Source organism: Puma concolor, chromosome C1 (genome assembly GCF_028749965.1).
Source record: "Puma concolor isolate L17-30 chromosome C1, mPumCon1.1.hap2, whole genome shotgun sequence".
NCBI lineage: Eukaryota > Metazoa > Chordata > Mammalia > Carnivora > Felidae > Puma > Puma concolor.
In genome coordinates this window covers 192,399,150-192,422,161 of record NC_141674.1, presented here as the reverse complement: position 1 = coordinate 192,422,161, position 23,012 = coordinate 192,399,150, and the positions used below count along the sequence as shown (strand labels likewise).

General features: G+C 40.0%; 1 protein-coding gene across 5 annotated transcripts in view; it reads right to left on the bottom strand.

The window, feature by feature from the left end:
* The window catches only part of PARD3B (par-3 family cell polarity regulator beta), a 1,009,985-nt gene that overhangs the window by 279,681 nt on the left and 707,292 nt on the right, over nt 1–23,012 (bottom strand). For all 5 annotated transcript variants that reach the window (XM_086719408.1, XM_025934777.2, XM_086719410.1 and 2 more), the window contains 2 exons: nt 16,894–17,100; nt 15,918–16,155 (listed from right to left, as the gene is read on the bottom strand). In XM_086719408.1, the coding sequence (XP_086575534.1) occupies nt 15,918–16,155; nt 16,894–17,100 (445 nt within the window). The remainder of the gene's footprint in view (nt 1–15,917; nt 16,156–16,893; nt 17,101–23,012) is intronic.

Sequence of the window (23,012 nt, the reverse complement as noted above, 5' to 3'; positions counted from 1 at the left end):
AACACTTACGTTGTTTAAAGCCACTGGTCTATTGGCAACATGCAGCAATATACATTACAAAAACCATCATCCCTAAATGATATTAATGTTTCAGCCACAGCTGCCATCAATTATTTAAGACCTACTTCCTAAGCAGGTTGGTGGGTTTGTAGAATGCAAGATTTTCAGAGAAGGTAGGGAGAATAATGGAAAGAGAACCCAAACTGGATTTTATCCCAATAAGAGAATGCCTTCTGAACAATCTAGAACCCCAGGGTATATATACATAAAGGACTATTTTCATCTGGTGGTCCACCCACCAGATATAGCAAAATGACAGGACTGCTCAAAGAAGCTAAATTTCCCCCACGCAATTACACCAGTAAAATAAAGGATCAACTTATTGAAATATTGGCCCAGCTAGACTTTCTTCCATTAACAATCAGTTGAGACACATTTTTAAAGCAACAGCTTAAATGAATGGCTGTGTGTCTGTAATAATTTTGACTTAAAATGTCAACTGTATTTGAGATGCCATGTGCATTTAATCAATGTCTCTGCATTGTAAAATAAATATACTTCCGTGTGACTGCTATGCCAGCCATAAATCATAATTCACAAAGACAAGAACATCTTACCCTCTCTATTGACAGTTGTTAATGACAATACTGATTAAAATGGAATCTGCCTGCCATATTATTGTTAAACAGTCTATTAGAATTTCTATTACATCCTATAACTTACCACTATTTCTCTTTATGCTGATACATCTCTTATGGAATAAAACATGATAGACAGTTAGATTTAAAGTTTAACACTAAAAATGCAGAACTAAACAGCAGAGCTTATCACTAGGTTGTAACCTGTATTTCCAAAATTAAGAGAGTTCCTTCTGTTAGAGATTCCAGTATTCAATAAACTTGTTTCTCTCTTTTACAATACTTGAGTTTTACAAAATGAATACTTTGGATTAAAAAAAAAACTAGAAGAATAAAAACATCAATTCTTATTTAAGAACCACATCAGCCTATGGAGATGCCTACTAGAAACTGACTGTTAGTTACTATTTCTAGAAGGGATTTCCTGGAATCAAGAATTATTTCAGTGATCCATTGTGGAATGCATACTGTGGGCAAGGCAGTGAGCAATAGCAAATATGCTGTCAGAAACGCCTAACACCTCAGGATCACTGTGGAAAGGAATTAGAGTCCCACTAGCCATGATGGATAATGGCTGCAGGAATTACATAAAGACAGAGAGGATGACCTAGAGAGGTCAGCCAGCTAGTCTAGAAGTGGTGCACTTGAGCATATTCCATTAGCAGCACAGCCCATGGTGGTGAGGAAAATAAATGGCAAATGAATTCTTGAAAGGTATGATCCACAGGGTTCAAGGAAAACTATCCTGTAAGAAAGACACGGGGCTGGAGGTGCAGCCAAGAATGAGTATTCCAGGCATGACCCATCAGAAATAGGCAAGTTCCACTATACCAGTGCTCTAGTCTAAGACAACATGGTTCAAGCTGAGGTCTGCATGGGACTGTGCGTGGACTACCAGATGCTAAGATGTGGAAGGTGTTTATACAAAGCTGACCAGCGTCAGGAGAGAGATGCCTGAAAGTCAGCCCAGCTCTGTGTTTGGTTCAAGAGACCAGCAGGACCAGGAGAAACCTGAAAATTGGGTTATGTTTATGAGGAGATATGAGGGGAAGGTAAGACAGAGACACTAAGAAGAACACAAGAATTTATAAGACATGGATCTTATACTCAAGGTAGTGTAAACTCAGTGGAAAATATCAAGATGATCCAGGCCAACTCTAACGCAAGTCTTGAGGAATCAGCCTTGGCCAATGACTTTTCTATGTGGCCTGAGCATATGGGGCTAAGAAGATGCTGGGTGAGCTGGAGTTAGAAGGACTGAGAATGGGGACATCTGGGTGGCTCAGTTGGTTAAGTATGTGACTCTTGATTTTGGCTCAGGTCATGATCTCACGGTTTGGGTTTGTCAGATGAAGCCCCACGTCTGGCTCCATGCTGAGAATGCAGGACCTGCTTGGGATTCTCTCTCTCTTACTCTCTGCCCCACCCCCAGCTCATATGCGCTCTTTCTCTCTCTCTCTCTCTCTCTCTCAAAATTATTTAAATAAATAATTTAATTTAAAAATAAATAAATATTTAAGTAAATCAATATTTAAACAAAATAATGTAACCTTTTTTAAAAAAAGAAAAGGACAAGAAAGGCCTATCACGTCCCACATCTGTCCCCGCACCTGCATTTGTAGGTACATTCCTTGGCATCTTTGCCTATTTTTAACAATGAAAGCACTATTATTTAAATGAGTGTTAAATGCCTCGGTTTTTGGATTACTCGTTGTGTGTGTGTGTGTGTGTGTGTGTGTGTGTGTGTGTGTGTGAATTTCTCCCTCTACTTCCCTCTCCTCGCATCACAGTATAGAGGAGGAAGCTGTAATTGAAAACAGTAAAACCAGATGAAGGGGAGAAGGTAGGATAAATAGGAAAAATGTTCTGATAGCAAGTTCCAATTAACCTGTCAAAGGGTCTTTACAAAAGTGTTTCAGTAATCATATCAATGTAGATATTAAATGCCCTACACAGGGGAAATGACAGAGGCATGAGAGAAATGGAGGAGATGGGCCGGGGAGTCTGGTACACAGTGTTTGGGTCAAAGTTCTAGGGAATTGGTCAAAGCCACTCCTTTCATTTTACAGTCCATCTTCATCATAAAAGCTGTTCCTTCATATACTTTGAAAATTCCAAGAGGCAAAAGGAAAGCAGAACAAATCTATGCTATTGATTTTCTACTATACATTGACTAGAGTTCAAATCTAAAGTGGAAAATTATAGTCCCTGGGGGAGAAGAAGCCTATCGATGGGAGGAACTACTACCGAAAGCCCTAAAATTAGGGTTTTTACTGTTCACCGGTGATTTTGTCTGCAATCATAGTTACAACCATTATTTTTGGTCGATGTGCCCTTCAGCTCGCTCTTTCTTGAGTTTTGAATTTATATAATATTTTTAAGGATTTTTTTGTTGGCAAGTGGGGTGCTGCTTTTAGTCATTCTTTGCTGAGACCTTTCTGCTTTGATTCCCGGAGTTAGAGGGCTTTTTCAGATACCAAGAAAGCCTTAAGAGAAGAGATGGCCGCTCAGGCTAAGGCAAGCACAAAAAATTAAGATAATAGAAGCGTTCACTCAACTTTTCTCTCAGAGCTTTCATTCTTTCATATGTTGTTGTTGTTGTTGTTTTTTTAATTTGTAGTATACTTCTTTTGGTTTGTGGTATTACAAACAAAATTAGTTTTTATTTTTGTTTTATTTTTCAGTGAATTTTTATGACTGGAGGGGCATATAAACAAAAGGTAGGGAGGGGCAGTGGATAAAATGGAAAATGCAGACAGACTTGCTTAAAACTGAACAGTTTCCAGGGGTTTTTGGTGATCAATCTGGGATGAGCTCACTATTCTAAAACAGACCAATGGACACACCGAGTATGAATATGTTTAAAGGCCAAATTTTCCATTTTGCCTCGAATGAGGTCTTCTGTTTTGGCAAGTTACATGTAGTAGTCTTGAGCCACCTCCCTCAATTCCGTGCCATTTCACTTTGTTAAACTGACTTTTCAGATTGCCAGCCCTTACCGGCTTTAGTCTATAGACCCATCTGCGCTATAAGCATTATCAGCCAATGGCCAAGCAGTTGACGATCGCAATGACAACTTATGCACATACTGCAAGTGTACAGAAGATGTGTATCTCCCAGGCAAAGACAAACTGCCATTCAAGAAGGTAATTGTACAAGTAGGTTTGGGCATCTCACTTTCAGTATTTTTACCAAGTACACTGCAAATGGTCTGACCATACTTTTATGGGATCCATGGAAGCTCTGCTTATTTAAAAGGAGCTTAACACATTGTATGTTACTTTACTATTAGAACTTCTGTACCCTACCACCCTTTAAGGAAAGATCCCAAGTACCAGGAGAAGACATCTGACTTGTTGACTGTGTTCTCTCCAAACTGAGCACTGAGACTGTCACTTATAAGACAGTCTGTCAGTATTTTTTGAATGAACGAAAGATGTCAGGGGAACAAAAAGAAAAGATTGGCTGCATGCTTACAACATGCTTGTTGTATACTTACCAGGTACTTGCTTAAAAGTATTGAATAAGTTATTTCAGAAAAGATTTGGGATCGCTCCACTCAACCTAGAAAAGCAGCTTGGAAATAGATATAAAAATCCATGTATTTAAAAAAAGCCCAGGGTAGGTTTCTTAGAGGCGAAGAAGTAGAGAGGGTATACACCTGAATTCCAACCACAATTATGGTTATAATCTCACAAAATGGCTCTTAATTTTAAATCCCATTTTAATTGCTAATAATTTCGTATTTATGGGTCATCTTAATTAGACAGTGAGTCTAAGCAAAAGGTTCATGCTGTATATTTTTTTCTGGGTTTCCCCAGGGTAGCACTTAATAGATAATCAAGTAATAAACCGATTGGCATTTTTTTTCATATCGTTTTAGATGGATATTTATCATTTTTAATTTTAAAGTACTTCAGGGAGGTCAATTCTACAACCTGTTCAGAAACCTCATTCCAGTGCTTAACAACTGTCTTCTTTTTTATATCTAACCTCATTTTTTTTTTTTCTGATAGTGATTTTGGCCCATTTTCTCTAGCCCTGTCCTCAGTGGAGATGGAGAACAGCTGGTTACTATTACCACTTAACTCATCCTTCAACCTTTTCTTCAAACAGAAATTAAAAAAAATAATTAACTCCCAATGCAGTTCACCCTCTTTCTTCTTTTTGAACCACTTCTGCTGTTTTCATTATTTTCAGTACTATTATCTAGAATGACTGAAGGGCACAACACATTAATATCCAAATAAGTCTATTCTAATTAGCACACCATCATGCCGTTAGACAGCAAAAACTCAGTAAGGGCCAACACTGTGAAAAGTGTTGTGAGGGAGCCACTTTGTTTAGAGGAATTTCTGATCGCACCAAGGACAGGAGACAAAGATGTAAAAACCTGAACTAAAACCCAAGCCTGCCTATGGGAAGTCCAAAATAAGAAGATTGGGGGCGTAGGAGTTTTGATGAGAAAAAGAGACATGCAGTTCAAAGAAGGATTCATAAAGGTGATGGGGCTTAAGGTGGGCTTCAGAGGGAGAAAGCAGGACTGAGAGAGAGAGAGAAAGGGAGGGAGGAGGTGCTATCTTAGGGTTTCGCAAAGCTCATTTTGGGTAATCCGTTAGAGTGGTGAGTTTGCACAAAGGAACAGTTGAAAACAACGATAGAAAAATAAATTAAGATGAATATAGAGGGTACTGAATGCCAGCCTAAACAATTTGAACTTTGGAGCTGACAGCTCCCATGTGGGGGCTCCCAGGACTGGCTGCATCGGAATCATTCGAGACACCCAGGCCTCATCCTAGACCTCTGATGTAAGGTCCAGGGATCTTTAATTGTAACCAGCTCTGTAGAGGCTCCAGAGGACCGTTGGATTTTGAGAACTACTAGGTAATTGGGAACCTCTTGGCTCCTAGAGCAGAACTGGTTCTATTTTAAGAACATTTTATGGGCCGGGCGTTTTTCATATATCATCTAATTCACTCTCAAAGCAATTCTATGAAGTAGATGCTATTATTATTCCAATTTTATTATTATCCAATTTTACAGATGCTATTATTATTCCAAACTAAGCACAGAGTAGTTAAGCAGGTGCCGAAGGACCAACAGCTAAAGAGAAATGTAGCTGGAGTTTGAACCTAAGTAGATTTGGCTCCAGAGGATCTGTTTCTTGCCACTAAGCTACAGTGCATTTTAGTGGAGAAGGTTTTCATTAAATATTTGATCACCAAATGAATACATGGCCATTAGCTATGCCTAGCATGAAATGGAATGAAGAAAGGAAGAAAGCAGGCAGTTAGGAGTTTGTTGAAACAACCTCATTATAGAAGACAAAGACCACGGTTAGCGAATGATGATGGAGGTGGAGGTGGAGGCTGAGATGGAAGAGAGTCTTTTGCACACATCAGCAGGGTTGCTGGCAAGACAGTGGGCTCTCGGATGGCACGGGATTCCTGGCAGTGCCTCCTACAGAATCAGGAACGTCAGGATGAGCTGGTGACTCAGATGGGTGGATGACACATGAGATTTCAGCCATGTTGAAGCTGAGGTTGAGGCAAGGCCACCATGCAGAAATGATCAGCAGCTAGCTGGAGAAGCAAAATTGGACTGCCTCCAAAATCCTGTTAGATATTATTTAGCATGGTTGAGATAATAGTCCTAGATGTGCAATCCAATATTTGTGTATCTCTTATCCATTTTTCAATTTGTGGATCTCCTTTGTCTGTCTGTAATTGTTCTGGGAAGACTCTGGCTTATATGGTTGTTATGCCAAAGATTCAAGCCTTTTCCCTTAATTACAAACCATCTCATATTGTTAAATTGCTCCTTCATAGGTTGGCTTAAGACAGGAAAATCCAACAAATAGCAAAAATAAAAAAAAAAGCATGGGTTCTACAGGGTGTATGAAAGTAGATACAGAATTATCGCTGGTGTCAATGCATTTTTAGATGCTAATACAATAGCAGCAACGATTAAGAGGGGTCTGGGTATTATTATCAGTTCAAATCTGGCTCTCGGCAGGCAGATTCACTTCTCAATGTCTCATTCTTTATTACCTGTGAAATAAAGCTACTATTTGCCACCCTCATCTCCCATGCATCTTAAAGATGGATGCTAGCAAATTACATTGAAGTTCTCAGATAAAAGGTGCTAAACAAAGAACTAATTTCATTTTTCCCTCAAGCAAATTATTAAATCTATACATGTCATTCTCTAATAGTATTAAGTAAACATTGCACAAGGACACGACATTGTGCTGGACATGCTACAAAGCAAATTAGGCAAATGCAGTCACAACCAGGAACTTGTAAGTGTTTATATATATGAGTAAACTTGCTGTTAATATGTTTTATTAGTTATTTAATACGAGTATGCAAATAGGTCCATTAGGAAATCCTTTGCATTTTATTAATCCAGCATTTTAAATGATTATATTTCACCTTAAATGCTAATGAAGTTTATTTATTAATGTGTATCTTCCACTTTAGCACCTGTGAAAGTTCTCTTTAGCATATCAATTTCTTTAAAAGTTAAGCCGACATCTTTCTTTTTTCCACTAGACTTTTGTTCTGATCTGTTAACAAATCTAAACCTCATTATCCAAGAAAAGTAATGAGATAAAGGGGTCTATTTTTCTTCGGTGCTCTTTCATAATTCACATTACCGTTAATGGGAGTTGTGCACGCATATTAAGAGAAGAAGAGAACCCTAATTACACAAATAAGCCTTTTGGTGGACACTCTGTGTGATCATTTGTTATTATGAAAAATACGAGAAAATCGTCTTGCTTTGGACAGTCATAAACAGAGCGATGGAGGAATCGAGATTACATTTGGTAGGAAGAAAAGGAGATGAACAGCAATCAGCTTTTAAAATGATTTTGAAAACAAGCTACCCATACATTTTTATACTAATTAACTCCATCTATGCCCCTCGCTGCTCTATGAACATATACTGAAAGAAAACAGATAGAGTGATAAACAAACATTTGCAGGCATGCGTGACAGCTGAAAAAAATTACTAAAGTCAGACACCAAATAAACTCTGTGCGTGGGGCACTGCAGCGGCTCATTTGTCTATGCACTCAGCCCATCTGTCTCTGGGTCTTCTTTGACTTAAGAAATAAATGTTGGCCGCACAACCCTAAATTTGTTTGATCCAAATTTAATTTATACTTTTTAGTTACCATACTTGCCTCTATCTTCATCATTTTCTATCACTTGCCCTATTCCCAGAGGCTCTCCTTCCACTTCTTTAGGTTCTTCTGTTTGCAATCTATTCCTATTGTGATGCTAATTTTCCTCTCTGGTGCTTAGTTGCAAACGAACAAAAGCTAGGATGTATAATACATAAATATATAAATATTATCAGCTATCACACCACTGGGTTTAATGGCAGTCAATATCGGTATATTACACTCTCTACTTTGCAATTCCATTACGGGCTCAACACTGCTGGTCATAAAATGTAGCATTCTGAGCCCAGGCCTGTGATAGTAATAATGAAAAAAAAAGGGGGGGGGGGGGGGGAAAGGGTCATTTCTCTTCCTAACTCGAATGAAAAATTAAAATTGCTAGGGCACTTAGCTCAAAGGAAAATTGGCAAATTAGTAAAATGAAGACACAAAATATTCGTGGTTCATATTATGAAAGAGAAAGTAAATAATTTAAGATGAATTGTGAGGTGAGAAAATGCAGTTACCAAAAAGACAAAAAAGAAGCCTAATAAAATTTCAATGTATTTCAGCTTCTATTCCTTTTTCACTCAATCGTAGTGAGCCATGAAAAAGGATGGATGGTTGTACCTGTAAGTATCCTTTGACATGCAAATGTATTTCTTTGCCAGTCATATATTTCTCTCATGCTCAATACATGTAGCCATTTCGCCCTGATCCTGTAAGGTCCTCTGTTTTCAATGTATTTCTGTATACAGCTTGCAGCTGAATGAAGAAGTCTGACCTACTTTGGCTTTCATGTTTCATCTGAAATTTCATGTTTTAAACTGGCCTCTACTTCATGAAGCAAAGCACCTTATCTCCAGCTTGTTGTTGGCCTTTTTGCCTTTGGGGAAATGACTGTTAAAATTTCATTGGCCTGGCTACATTAGATAGGTTACCCTTCATACCCATAAAGTTGAAGGGATACCCAGACATTTTACAACCACTATCTAGAAAGAGGTAATGACAGGCACAGCCACATTACATTTATTGTACATGAGACCTATAACAGCCGTTATGGGATCAAGGTAAAGAGGAAAAATGTATGACAGATGTCATGCTCCCTGGAGATTTAAGTATTCAGTCTCTATCTAACCTAATTTAAAAATCAAGTCAAAATGTATCTTTATGGGTAATGTATTATAAGACAACTTCCAAGGCAACTCAATGAAATAACTATGAGCCATGCACTGAGAATATCAAGTCCAAAACCCATCCATACACTCTGGTCTGAAATAAAATACATGAAGGAAAAAAATACAAAAGAAAAAAATCCTGTTTCTCCATTTGAGTCCATTTTCTATTCGTATTCAATACCACCAAATAATTAGATGACCTTTGAAAACAGTTCAAGTTATATTTAGAAAGGAGTGACCCAAAGCTTATAAGATAGAAATGACTGAATTTTAGCTATGCCATTACTTCTTATAGTTTATTAAACAAAATTGTACAGTCTGAAGAAAAATTAGCATGACCCAATAGCAATTAGAGGGAAAAAAATGAAACAGAAATTCAATGGGCTCCAAGTCAAAGGCAGAATCTGATGGCTGGCTAAGGCCACGCAGGAAGACAAAAAGTAAAGCCTACCAAGTCAGGTGCTACAGTGACAGATTTGCCTACATCAATTAACTTCAATTTCACAACAACTTGGAGAAGGTGTGTTACAGTCCCATTCACTGCTGAGTAGACTGAGACTCAAAGGGATTAATGAAGGCCACAGAGGCTGTAATGAAAAGGTTTTTAACTAGGTTAAGTATTAATTAATGGTGATGATGTCTGTGTTGTTTGTGGTGATGGAGGAAGGTGTGTGTGTGTGTGTGTCTGTGTGTGTGTGCGCGCGCGCGCGCACAGAAGTGTTCCTTTTATTTTTTATTTTTTTTCATGTTTATTTACTTATTTTGAGAGAGACCAAGAGCACACATGTGTGCAGACAGGGGAGGGACAGAAAGAGAGGGAAAGAAAGAATCCCAAGAAGGCTCCTCCCTGTCAGTGCAGAGGCTGACTCAGGGCTTGATCTCACAAACCATGACACTATGACTGAGCCAAAATCAAGAGTCAGATACTTAACCAAATCAACTACCCAGGTGCCCCAGAAGGCGCTCCTTTTAAAACAATCCACAGTAAGATGCCCTTATGTAGAGTTGCCCTAGTTTCAATAAAACAGTATATTAGTATAAAACCAATGAAACATAGACGTTTTAGCATTCCCAAAGGTTAGAAATAAAAAGCTGATGCCTCTAGATTAAAAAAAAATTCCTCTGTCATTAGGATTCATAATTTAGTCTTTTCTATGTAGAAACTGAGCCAGCGTATCACTGGCGTATACCTACCTTACCTGAGTTAAGAAACAAAGAATATCCAACTGGGCACCTGGCTGGCTCAGTCAGTAGAGCATGTGACCTTTAATCTCGGGGTTGTAAGTTCAAGCCCCACATTAGGCATGGAGCCTACTTAAAAAATAAAAAAAAAAAAAGAATATCCAACTGATGGGCTAGGAGGAATAGCACTGACACAGACAGCTACAAATCAAGTCCAGCATTTAGATTACAGCCCACATGTCTTCAGAATGTTTACTTCAGGTGTAATAGGCCTTTATGTACTAAAATAGACACAGTTTGGGTTAGCGTTTTGTTATAGCTCTATGTGAGGTTGGTTTAAAAATAACCTCATATTCGTATGCTGAAAAAGAAAAAAAAAAAGAGCAGGCATAAAGTGATTTGGCTTTAGGACCACAGCATGCTAGGTTCTGATAACAAATCTGCTGAAATTAAGTGGAGCCTGGGCAGATACACAGCCTGTTAGGCAGTTAGTTACTATGGGGGAGATGACCCCATCCCTTCTGACTTTACCTTCTTCATAACACCTGCTACAGTCTGAAATAATCTCAATTATTTTGAGTTACTTGTTTATTCTCTCCTCGTCACTGGAATGCAAATTACGCAGGAGCCACAGCCTGGCTGTCTTGTTCAGCACCAAATAAATTGACTATTGATTCCCTCAAGTTGACAAGGTAGTGCTTTGTCCCAGAGGTATCCATCCCAGCCAAATGTCTCACCTCTCCCTGGGAAATCCATTGCTACAAGTAATTTACATGTTTATGTGATATTTTGCTTGTTTGGTTTTACACTCACCGTAAGACATTCAAAAGTCTTTGAGTTTTCCTTCATTAAAACCAAACCAAAACAAAACAAAACAAAACAAAAAACCCAAAGAACACCATAAAAGCAAGGACTTCATTGGTGTATGCCTAGTGACTAGAACAGTGCCTGATGCAAAATCAGCCTTTGATAGATAATGTGGAATAAATGAAGAGTAATTATGAATGCGCTTGGCAAAGAGTAAGCATTCAATACACATTATTAATCAAACGACTATGGGCAAACAGATTTTTGAAACAGAGGTGACGTTTTCTATTGGCAGGTTTACCACTTTGTTATTTGCTAATCAAAGCAAAGTCAACAAGGAGTTTACTAGGCACGCTTCCTTCTGGTACCAAATGGCACAAAGGGTAGAGAAAAGGTACTTGATCGAGGTCAAAGTTTTCCGTTCAGGGTCCAGCACAAGTTGATAATTCAAAGGTCTTTGAAGTGAATGGCCTATACCATCAAAAGGAAACAACAGCAAGTATGATATAAAGGAATGGATTTTAAATACAGATCTGTGACAGAATTCAGTTTAAGGAACGTAAAGATCCACGAGGTTATTAAATAATTAAGAAATCAGGGACTGAATGCTAGGCTTTCCACTCTAGACAGGGCAAGATTTTGTTAGCTAAAGGATATTTCTCTTCAATGCTTAGAAAATACCTGCTAGAGCCCAGGAAAGCAGCCTGGGGCTGACAGCATCTGGCTTGGGTACTGAGGGGGTCTGAGCCTCAGATTGCAAGGAGCTGTAAGGAGCCACAGGCATGGTAGCGGGTATTGCCATGAAGAGTACAATGCCCTAAGGAAGCCAGACACATGATGAAAAAATTGAAGCACCTCGATCCCCTAACATTCTCTTTCAACAGCAGGTAAACAGGATTTGGAGAAACTAGGAAAGTGGGTAGGTTCTTGATCTGCATAGTTTGCCATCATAATTCATGGCCTGTGTAAGGGCCACAGTTGAATCTACAAGGAGGTAATTCTGAAATCAGCAAAGCATACTGGAACCAGACCACACATTGAAAGGTATGAATTAATTAGATCCCCGTAAGTTTTTCAAAAGGATCAGGAGGAGGTCCAATTAACTAATGAGCTAAACCATACGACTACATATCATGAACACAAACGGACCAGCTGATATCAGAAAAGCACACAACACTTAGCTTTTTACAAGCGAGAGCAAAGCCACTGCTAACACATTCGCTCCTTCATGGCGTGTGGTTTGGTGAAGGGAGGGAGGCCATTTCGGTCCCCACTCGTGCCCTCGGCCAGGTGCCACTGTACATGGCACAGGGGCAACATCCTACATTAAAGCTCCATGTCAGGAGAGTGGCTGCGAACGCAGATAATGGAAAAAATAATACATATTTAAACCACACACCCAACTCCTAGGGAAGCTTAAAGCGATCAATCTTTTTTAAATAAGAAAGAAACTAAGTCAATAGCATCTGAGCAACAGATGAGAATTCAAGCAAAATCTGTTGGCTAATGGTAACAGCTTTTGTGTTCTTTGCTGTTGAAAGTGTGCATGTAGCAGCAACTCCAATATGCTCGCAAACTCAGACGCAAAAGGCTATGGAAAACAGTTGCTATTTTTACACTGGAGATAAAATCAAACACCACCTTTCAGATCTTAATTTTGCTAAAACAGGAGAAGGAAACAAAGCGGAGTTGCTAGATGTCGAAAGGATCTAGGGCCTGTGATTTCCAGCACAGGCCAATATGGCGTCTATTGGGCAACACAAAGAATAGCTGTCTCTGAATTATGGGCAACGGGGCCTGAACGTGCCAAATCAAAGCATCTGAGACGAAACACAGAGCTAAGGCTTGATTTAGTAATATTCTAGAAAATGGGATATGTGAAGTTCGAACAGTCTTTATATGTATAGGCTACTCTAGTTAAATCGTTACAGTTTTTTTCTTTAACACCTTAGATTAAAGAGGAAATTGTTTCCTTATAAATGAGTACGATATTGTAGAAGTAGTAATAGTAATTATAACAACTGTATTAGTTTTCTATTGATGATATAAAAAGAATTTCTATGAACTTAGTGGCTTAAACAATAGAAATGGGCTGAAATTAAGGATTTGGCAGGCTATGTTCCTTTCTGGAGGCTTTCCAGAGAGAATCCACTCCTCTGTCCTTCCCAACTTCTAGAGGCTGCCCTCATTCCATGGCTCATGGCCACCTCCCTCCAAATCAAAGCCAGCAATGTTGCATTCCTCTGTACCTTCCTTCCATAGCCACATCTTCTACTTTTAAGGCTCCATGTAATCACCGTGGGCCATTGGGGGAAATCCAGGATAATTACCTTTATCTTAAGGTCAGCTGATCAGCAACCTTAATTCCATCTGCATCGTGATTTGCCTTTGTCATGCAACATAACATTCACAGGTATCAGGGTTTGGGACATGGACATCTTTAGGTGGCCATTATTCTGCTTACCACAATAATTAACATTTATTGAATGTGTATGTCTTGCCAGGTGCCATTCTAAGCATGTTACGTGTAACCAAACCAATATAATTCTCATCATAATGGTATACTCTAATTCTCATTTTTCAGATGAGGAAACTGAGGCACAGAGATTAAATAATGTGCCCAATGTTACCTAGAAAGAGAGGTAGAAAGGCCGGGACTGAATTTAGCATTCCCCATGCAGAGCCTGCACTGTTAACCTCTGAGCTCCATAAATAAATTCAAAGGCAATTCTCTCTATATATTTGTATTGTGTGTGTCATTATTATCAGGATGCTTAAAGCATAGCCCTCAAATTCTGGCAATCATAATAATTACCTGGAAAAAGGGCAAGTTTAACATTCAAAATGTCAACTGGAAAGACAGAGTCTATAGAGACCACCAGGAAAAACAAACCAATGCCTACTGAGAAATTTGTCCCCCTGTGTCAGTATTATCTGCATTGCCTAAATGTGACGTTGCAATTTCAAGATCTCTCTCTCTCTCTCTCTTTCCATATATATATATATATATATATATATATATATATAATAACAGATTATATCTATGTTCATGTGTTATATATGAATAACAGACATGGAACGGAACTTGCATTTCTGTCTGAAATTTCAGTTGAAAAATCCCAAACTGAAAACATCTGATGACAAATGCCACCCAGCATTCTTGACAGAGACATCTCCTAGGGGCTTAATAAGAAGTAGCCAGCATCACCTCTCACCTCTCACCTTTAGCCCATGGAAAAGTAGACCCTGAGAGAGAGATTTTCTGTGATGGAGAATTACAGGAATACAGAAAGTAATGCAAAGGGGTGTCTCCCCCTCACACCCCCAATAAAATAAATAAGAAGGCTGCAAGAACACCCCTGAGAGAATGTGAAGGCCGTAGAGGAGACGGCCATCCCCCTTCCTACCTGTTTGCTTGAGACCTGCAAACATTTACTGACCCGCTCCCTTCCCCATGCATGCGAGCTTGGAAGGGTTTGGGACGTGGCTGTGGAGCTAGGGAGGCACAAAATGGGGCTCGGCTCTGCCATACAGAAGTCTGAACGTGCCACGCTGGTTGGGGCATCCCTACGGCAGGATGAGGAGAGAGGGGAGCAACGAGAAGAGGCTGCGTTTCTATCTTTTGGGGAGGGCAAGAGCTCAGCAATTCCAGCGAGCCAAGTGGATGCTGCAGAAGGAGGGTTGGGCTACAGCCATCTCGAACTGCCACCATCACAGTCTCTCCGCCAGGGGTGGGGGGAAGGAGACCTCCGGGTGTGCTGTGTGAGGTCAGAGATGAAGGGCCAGAGGGTCTCAGGAGGTCAGTGGGAAATGTATCTCCTAGGTAGCGGCAATAAGGAACTCCTGAAAAATCTACAAAAATAGCCCACAAAGGCCCCCGTCAGCAGATTATGCCAGATCCAGACACCTGTTTGAGTACAACTCCACCACTATTTTAATAAGGCCCTTCCTTCCCTCCCCGCCAGGTCCAGAGACTGAGAAGCAGGAGAAGGTGGAATCTACCACCACATCGTGGGGCCCCTCCTTGGGGTTGAGGCTTGAGGGGCAGGGCCGGGAAGTTTCGAGAACATTAGACTGGCATTTTAGACCCTGACGCAGAGGCGGTTTTAATCCCCAAAGCGACCAGAAAGCCATCATCTGGAGTAACGTCGTCAAATTGTGGACACTCTGTCAGTGTCAACAAAGCAGATCTGGGAGCAGCTGTAGGAGAAGAGACAAAGTGCTTTTCTGACTGTGCCCTGCTGAGCCATGCCCGTTGGACAGGCTGGCTGCATACGGAATCTCGTGCCCCAGCCCCGCTGAGTTGGGAGAGCGGGTACGCTCGCCTCACTGTGAAAAGGAACACGGTAAGACTCAGGGCGACATGTGAAGCCCAGCAGCCCGTGTGAGGAGGGTCACGGACCAAGAACAGGCTCATCTGACTAAAGATCCAGTGACATGTCCACTGACCACAGGGCTTCCACGGCTGAGAGCCGATGCACCCGCAGGCCCGGCCACGCACACACCTACCACTACGCGGCAGGTGAGGGCGGTTCAGCACCCTGTGTTCTCTAACTCCGAGCAGGTGTTGTAGAGGCAGCAGCTGGGGACTTCCTCGCCTCTTGCTTTCCCTATACGGATGGAAGAGGCGTTCAATTTACCTGCATAACGCTTTGGTACCAAGGACCGCGGGCACTGCCCGTATCTCTATCAGGCATTAGCCTTCCTTTCACAACAAATTTCTAACAGCCTCCTGCCATCACCACGAGCTTCCGGAGCCACCCAAGAAGGCTCCTTCTGCTTCTGCAGAAAAGGAACAAGCCCATTCGCAATTTAGATTTTTTCCCGTTTGGCTAAAAAGGAGGGAAAGCCTGACTTTTTCCTGGGTGCACACAGATGACTGATCTCACCGGGAGAAGCCAGAAAGCAAAAGAATCCTGTGGTGCTTTCACAGCGAGTCCATACCTCAGCATGGCACCAAATCCTTTCTTCTTTATTTTCCTTTCAGGATCTCCGTTTTCCTCTTTCAGCTTTTTCTCCTTGACTTTCATTTTGCCTTTTTCCTTCTTCTTCTCCTTCTCTTTTGGTTTTTTGATTTTCCTGGCTTTATTTTCCACGTCCTCTAGCTCAGAGCTCCCCTGAGGGGCAGCTTCACAATTCAGAGCTCCTTGGCCGGAGCGAGAGCTCTTATCAGACAGACCGTCTGTACGGAGAGAAAAATCAATACACGTGGTCAGGGGCACTTTTTGTTAGTGTATCAAGAAAAGTTCAAATGTAAAATACAGAAGAATGAATAAGGCCTTCCAGAGTCCTACCCTTCCACGTGGCTACTTGTATCCTTTGAAGAGACAACTGCCGAAATCTGGTTACTTCGAGCAAGGTTTGATGTTGGGAGTGGGGAACAATTGGTGTTTTGGCCGGTGGTATGAAAGGTCTGATATGTGGTAAAACACTAATATCTCTGAAAGCCAGCTTGTTAACCATGATCGGCTCAGAAAGCCCATATGCTGGGAAACAAACAGGGCGAGTGTATTTCCAGGAGAGGTTTCTGAGCACAAATGTAACCTAACTGCTTCTGCCCAATTAATGCAGTCAGTCCTCAGGTTGATGCTGCTTCTAATGACTTCAATAAGAATGTCAAGAAATGCATACTTAGTGCTCCTACCCTAAGGGTAAATGACAGTTGGTCCTTGTAAGAAGGTGAAGGAGAACATTTCTTTAGCATATTTGCACTGTCAAATAAATTGCATATTGTGTTACCCAATTCCATGTTCGTTAAGCCAAAGGGCAAAACATATCAGGAAAATGAATTACTTTTAATATCAAAAATATAATTGTGATCCCTAAATCATTTTTCTTCGTAGTTAAGCATACATTCTTGCCCATGATTCGTGGATAATACTGAGATGCAGAAACCCGGGAAGGAAGCATTTTGTCCTACCAGCTTCTAACTCTTCGGGTCCATCGTAGGATTTGTCAATGGCTGCTCTGAAGCTCTCATTGCAGCCACGGCCACGAACCATGTGTGGCCGGGGTCTGTGGAAGGGAAGTTCATTCTTCCTGACCTCAGCGACCGCGGTCTGTAGACTCTCCAAGGAACTGGACTTTTTCAACCCCAGAGTTGGACCGAAATCTTTGCTCGGAGATTCTGGAAAAGAAAAGGCAAAAAGTCACCCTTTCCCAAATGAGACAGTGTGGTGTAGTGGGAAAGTCTGTTGTTCCAAAAATATTTGTTTGAGCATCTTACAAAAGGGGGTGTTGAGTACGTAGGGTTGGGGCTTAAATCCCAGGTGTGCCAACTTTTTTGTGACTTGGAACAACTGGTTTGAGTTCTTGGAGCCTTAGTTTCCTTTTCTATAAAGTTGTGGTGAGATTTAACACGATGATAGATATTAAATAAATGTGCATATGTGCATATATGCAGACATACACAGATATATATGAGTTTGAAAGATTCCAGCAGTATCTGGAGACTATATGTATGAGACTGTGTGTATATGTGCGCACACACACACACACACACACACACGCAGGGCATCTAAGATGACGAGCCCTCTCACAGTGCACATCCCAAATGTTCCCTACATTCTAGCTTTTATTATTTCCACCACTATTTTTATGATTATTGAGTAATATACTGCAAGGAAATCAAAGAGCATTGAAGTGATTGTAATTTTTGTGATTAAACACTTTAGTAGCTATTAATGTATCATGAAGGCAATTTATTTAGTCAATAAATAAATAAAGCAAAGCAAGAACGAAAACAACTTGTCTGTGTCAATGCTTATTGTTCCAAATTGTCTTTCTATTTGGGTATCTAGAAAAGAAGTAATATTTAAATATAATATATAAGTCCAAAAAGAAAAAAAAAAACTAAGTGAATTTTAGTAGCTTGTTTTCCGATATACAATATTTTTCATTTACACTGGCTCTCCCTGCATACCTGCCCCCTTTCACTCATGCCGTGACCTCCATCCCCAGCCACAGTCAGGCTTCTGGTTGTCTACGGCAGGATTAGGCTATCTAAATACGAGCAGCACAAAGATTATTTTAAAGATGGAAGGAATTCTATCAGGGCCCTTTTCCACCAGGGCTAAAGCTCACGATCCTCTCCAGTTATGAACATTATTACCACACAGAGGCTACATTTGCATTTCTGGGAATGAACTACTTTGCAGTATTTCAATAGATGCAGATGGAGAACACTTTAAGGATTAGGTACATAAAAGTACCTAACTCGATGCCTAAAACCGAGTAGGGCTCAATAAGCCACACCGTCTTTTCTTACTATCATCACTATTTTTGCTTCTCCTATGGTCGCTACCATGAACCCTGCCACCAGTTTAACCCAGTGTTAAGCAAAACAAGGAATACTGAAGTGCAGCAAAGGCCTAATGCACACACGCACACACACAGAGATGCATAACAATACACTCTTCTGCATATGTTCTGAATATGTTATAAGTAATCAGAATGGTGACAGTAATTCTAATAGCTAATTGCACAGCATGCTTAGTCCTGTTCTAAGTGCTTTGCCTGCATTACCTCACTACAGACCTTACAGCAGCGCTGCTTTCCCATTTTACAGACGAGGAAACTCATGCCCAGAGAAGTGAAATGACCGGTATAAAGTTACACACTCCATATGCATCAGAACTGGGAGCTGTCCTCAGGCAGTCTAACTTCAGCATTTCTGCTCTGTACTGCCTACAGATACACTTGGCCTCTGCCTTCTGCTTGATTAGAGTCAAGCTACTGACACTGGCCCACAGAGTCCTGATCTCTAGAATAAGAGCATTAGTCTAGATTTGCCCGGATAAGATTAGTCAAGCAGGCAAACACAAAGACCAGATGTTGTTTTTACAGTTTCGCCATTAGCTTACAGGAGGCGATTTTGCACTTTGAACAATATACATGATGACAACAAACACGGCATTTTACAGGCAACAGTGTATCTTTAATAAACCCAACAGAGATGAGATCAAGTGGGAAAAAAAAAAGTACCAGAAATTTCAGGAACAAATTTCAGATGCTACTTGTGAGTCATAAATACTGAGAACATGTTACTACTAAATCCAGAAAGAGGCATATTTCTAATATTCTCAGGAAGGAAGGTAAGTTGAAGAAACAGAAATTGGATAAGATCATTTTTGACAAGAAAACAAAAGGCAACATAGAGGTTTGAGGGTATTGAAGCAACAGTAAAAGCTTTGGAGTTTACAGGAAATATTTTACACCATCAAGCCCTGGGGAAGTCTGACATGAAGTTTGGTGAAAACAAGAAGATGAAGAACATTATCTGAGAAAGCTTAGTTCCTCTGTCAACAGTAGTAACCATCTTTTATTTATTAATTGCCATTCAGGAGATTATATTAGAGCCCAAACTGTAAGTATGCACGTCAACCTTTAGCAATAAATTCTAGAGAACATGAAAGTGAATAAATCATCTAAGATATAAGGCACGTTATCTAAAAGCAGCTCAGCAAGAAGTCATATTTGAGGAGAAACAAATACATTGTTACTCATTCTAAGCAAACTGAACATTAAGGATTCATGGATTTTGCAGGATTAATAGAGCCAGCAATTAATTCACCCTACAAAAATAAAGAGAAGCCACAAATCAGAAGTACCAACTGATGTTGGCCACAATTACACCTAGCTTTACTGGATGTAGTATGTAGTAAAATTAAAAGCAAAAAGTGATGAGTTCTAGGTTGTAAATGTGGGCTCAAGGGTTTTGAGGCTTGGAAAAAGTGTTTATATTTAGTCCTGGGGAGTCACCAGGATGTAGCAGGGGCAGACTGATATGAGAAAGGAACATCTGAAATCAGGAAAGTCTTTGCAAGGACTCCCAGGGGGCACTGAACTGATTTTCCAAGTGAAAGGAGACTCTGACGTGGGACTTGAGCAGGGTCTCACATCTCCTTTAGGTGTCCCAGGGCTTCCGACAGAAGCTCAAGGTTATATTACTGGTTGTGGGAAGGATTATTATGTCAGTTGATGGTTATCAGCACCAAATTCCAACAAAACACTTGGAATAAAGTACCCTACCATGCAAAGATTGTATGGAGTGCAATAAATGGTCATATTCAATTCCTCTTCCCTTATTCTTACCCTCACCCATTCAAATGTAGGTTGACACTACCTAGGAAATTCTATAGCTTTCAGAACGGGAAGACTCACTGCCTATTTTTAGCCTAACCAGTGGCACGAATTACATTTTTTCTAGGCTCCCATTAAAAGTAGAGGTCTCTCTGAAAGGGTAGTATAAAGTGATTAATCAAATTCAAAACCTCAGTTACCCTGGCCCATTGCAGTCATCCCCAAATATGATGACTCCTTATATTTTCTTCTGTAGTCGATGTGATACTGGCCGTGGTTGATTTTAAACAATTATCTGAGAGAGTGATCTATGAATACCATATGTTATCAGTCTCAGAGTGGGGGGACTCTGTCCAAATTTGAGCATTTACTTGTTCCATTTTGAGCATCTACAGAACTAATCTTAATATGACTCTTCAGTGAATGATTTCCAGGCCAACCTTACTTACTTGCAAATGCCAAGGAATAAATCTTCCTTCAAACTTTATGAGCAAAGCTTTATTATTTTAACTTCTGACTTCTATATCCAGTGACCACATTCTCTGCGATCCAGATAAACGTGTCTTTCTGTCAGAAACACGAACTTGATATATACAAACTTCTTTAAACAAATGACACTACAGTTATCTAGAATGCTAAAAGAGGGATCTTACATGGTGAACATTATCCTCAAGGTGGTGTAATACAAATACGCTGGAAGTTCCATGTGCCAAATTTTTCCTGAAAATAAAAGCCTCATACAGAGATACCTCACTGACATTGTTTTTAAAAGATGTTAAAGTACTTTCGAAGATTCATCTGTTCCCAAATGAAGGAAGGATTGGCTTCACTGAGGCCCAGAAGCTTTCCCCACAAAGAGTAGAGGGAAATTTCAGGATCTTGTCTTTTGGTCCCACCAATCCTTAGACATAGCCACCATTCCCTGTCATCCAGAAAACCGCAGTATTATAGAGAGAATGGACACACACAAGACTAAAGATTTAAAGGGGTTGTGCCACTCTTTGTCCCACAGGCATGGAACAGGTGGCATGAAAGCTACTGTCTGGGTCAACAGGTGCCATTATAGAACAGATCCTTAACACACTGAGAAACCACTGCTCCCACCTTCTAGGCAGCAAGTCCCATGTCAACATATTACAAAACAGAAAGTCCTTCCTAGACGATTGTTTGGATATGGACCTCCGTTTCTCTGACTCAGTCTTAGATTCCTGCTCCTGCCCTACGGCTGCAGACTGCTGTTGGTTCCCCACAGGGAGGTGATTAGGATAACAGAGAATAAAAATCTAGAGCATTGTTAACAGTGAGTGATTAAGAGGGGAAGTCATGAAACAGCCCCCCAACCCCTACTCTGCCACCTATTTCCTGAGTTATTAACCTCAGTGCCTCAGTTTCCTTATCTGTAAAAATAGGGTCGGACAAGTGTGGAGGAGTATCTGGCACATAGTATGCGCTCACAAAGCAGTAGTGATAATTATTGTCACTGTTACTTCTGTGCCACATGTGAACATCCGAGTAAGTGAAGGCCCAGCGCAATTCATTTGGTTCGGTCTACCATTGCATTCTTCAATAAAACCATAAAGCCATTCCTGCAGCAGAAAGCTGAAAAGGGCTTCATAAAGAAATAATGTCATTCCTTTTTTATTCCAAAGTTGAACTGATTTTTCAAACAGCTCCTTATATATATTTTTTTCATTTGAAATAAGGTATATGCGCCCATCTGTTCCTCGCAGATAGAGGCTATCACTGGGAGGACTGCAAGTGGAGTGTTGGTTGCCCTTTCCTTAAGGCTATAATCATTTAATTAGTCTGAGATTTCATTGGCAATATTTGAACTTCCCATTCTAGCATTAAAATCTTGCAATAAAAGAATGCCTTAATCCAGAAGACCAGTAATTGGATCTTCCATTATTGATGAAATTTCTTCCAATACATTCTTATTAGAACATAAGAAATTATTTGGGGTAAGGTACTCACTTTCAGATGCATGGCAAGTTTTTCTCCCAGCTAGAGCTTTATAATTAATAAATACTTATGATAAATTAAAAATAAATAATGTATTAATTTGCACATTTCAATAACATCAATGGCCCTCAAGGCACTTAGTGAAATTTAATTAAGTTATTGCCCCTCCCTCTAAAATAAAGGAATTGTGCCCAGTAGTAAATTTGGGATCAAAATGATTGCAGTGCTATTCAGGGGTCACAGCGTGAAACTTAAGAAGGCCGGGAATTCGGCAAGATAGCTTACTTTCATTATCAATTTGGCATTGCTGTATTATGAGCAATGAACTTGGGCAAATACAACGGAAATGCTTTACTTGCTTCATGGGGAGTTGTGATGTGAAATTAATAGCCTTAAAACTGTTTGAATGAAAAATTATTATAAATTCCAAGTAGGAAGTCACAACACCGCTTTATGTTCCAATATATCCCGCGTTGTCTTTTTATTTTAGATTACACTTAACTGAAAATTTTGTATATTTGATTTTTTTGTTGTTGTTTCCCTAGAGGCAAAATGTCTTATGTGCTTTAATAGATATCATTGCAAATCCATTAGCTTAGAAAAAAAGTTCCCCATAATATCCAAATGTAGAATTTCCCAAATTATGTTATCTGTGCTAACTGTGTCCATAATGGGCCTAATTACCTTCTTGCCTATCTCAGTATTCCAAATATTGATCATCATTCCAAGCTTATCACTGTGCCCTGCTTCCTATTCATTACCATAGGGCATAATGTAATCTGGCTTATACATTATCTTCTGTCATTTGGGTCTCAGTTCTTTTACTGGCAATTTCCAAGTTCTCAGGAGCAGAGATTTTTCTTTTAAGTCTCGTAAATCCCAGGGTCTTTCATCATTTCTTGAAATTCATGTCAAATGTTCAATAATGAACTTCTCATTAAGATTCATACATTTGCATAATCTCTCCTACTCTGTCTCCAAACATTGTCTATTTTA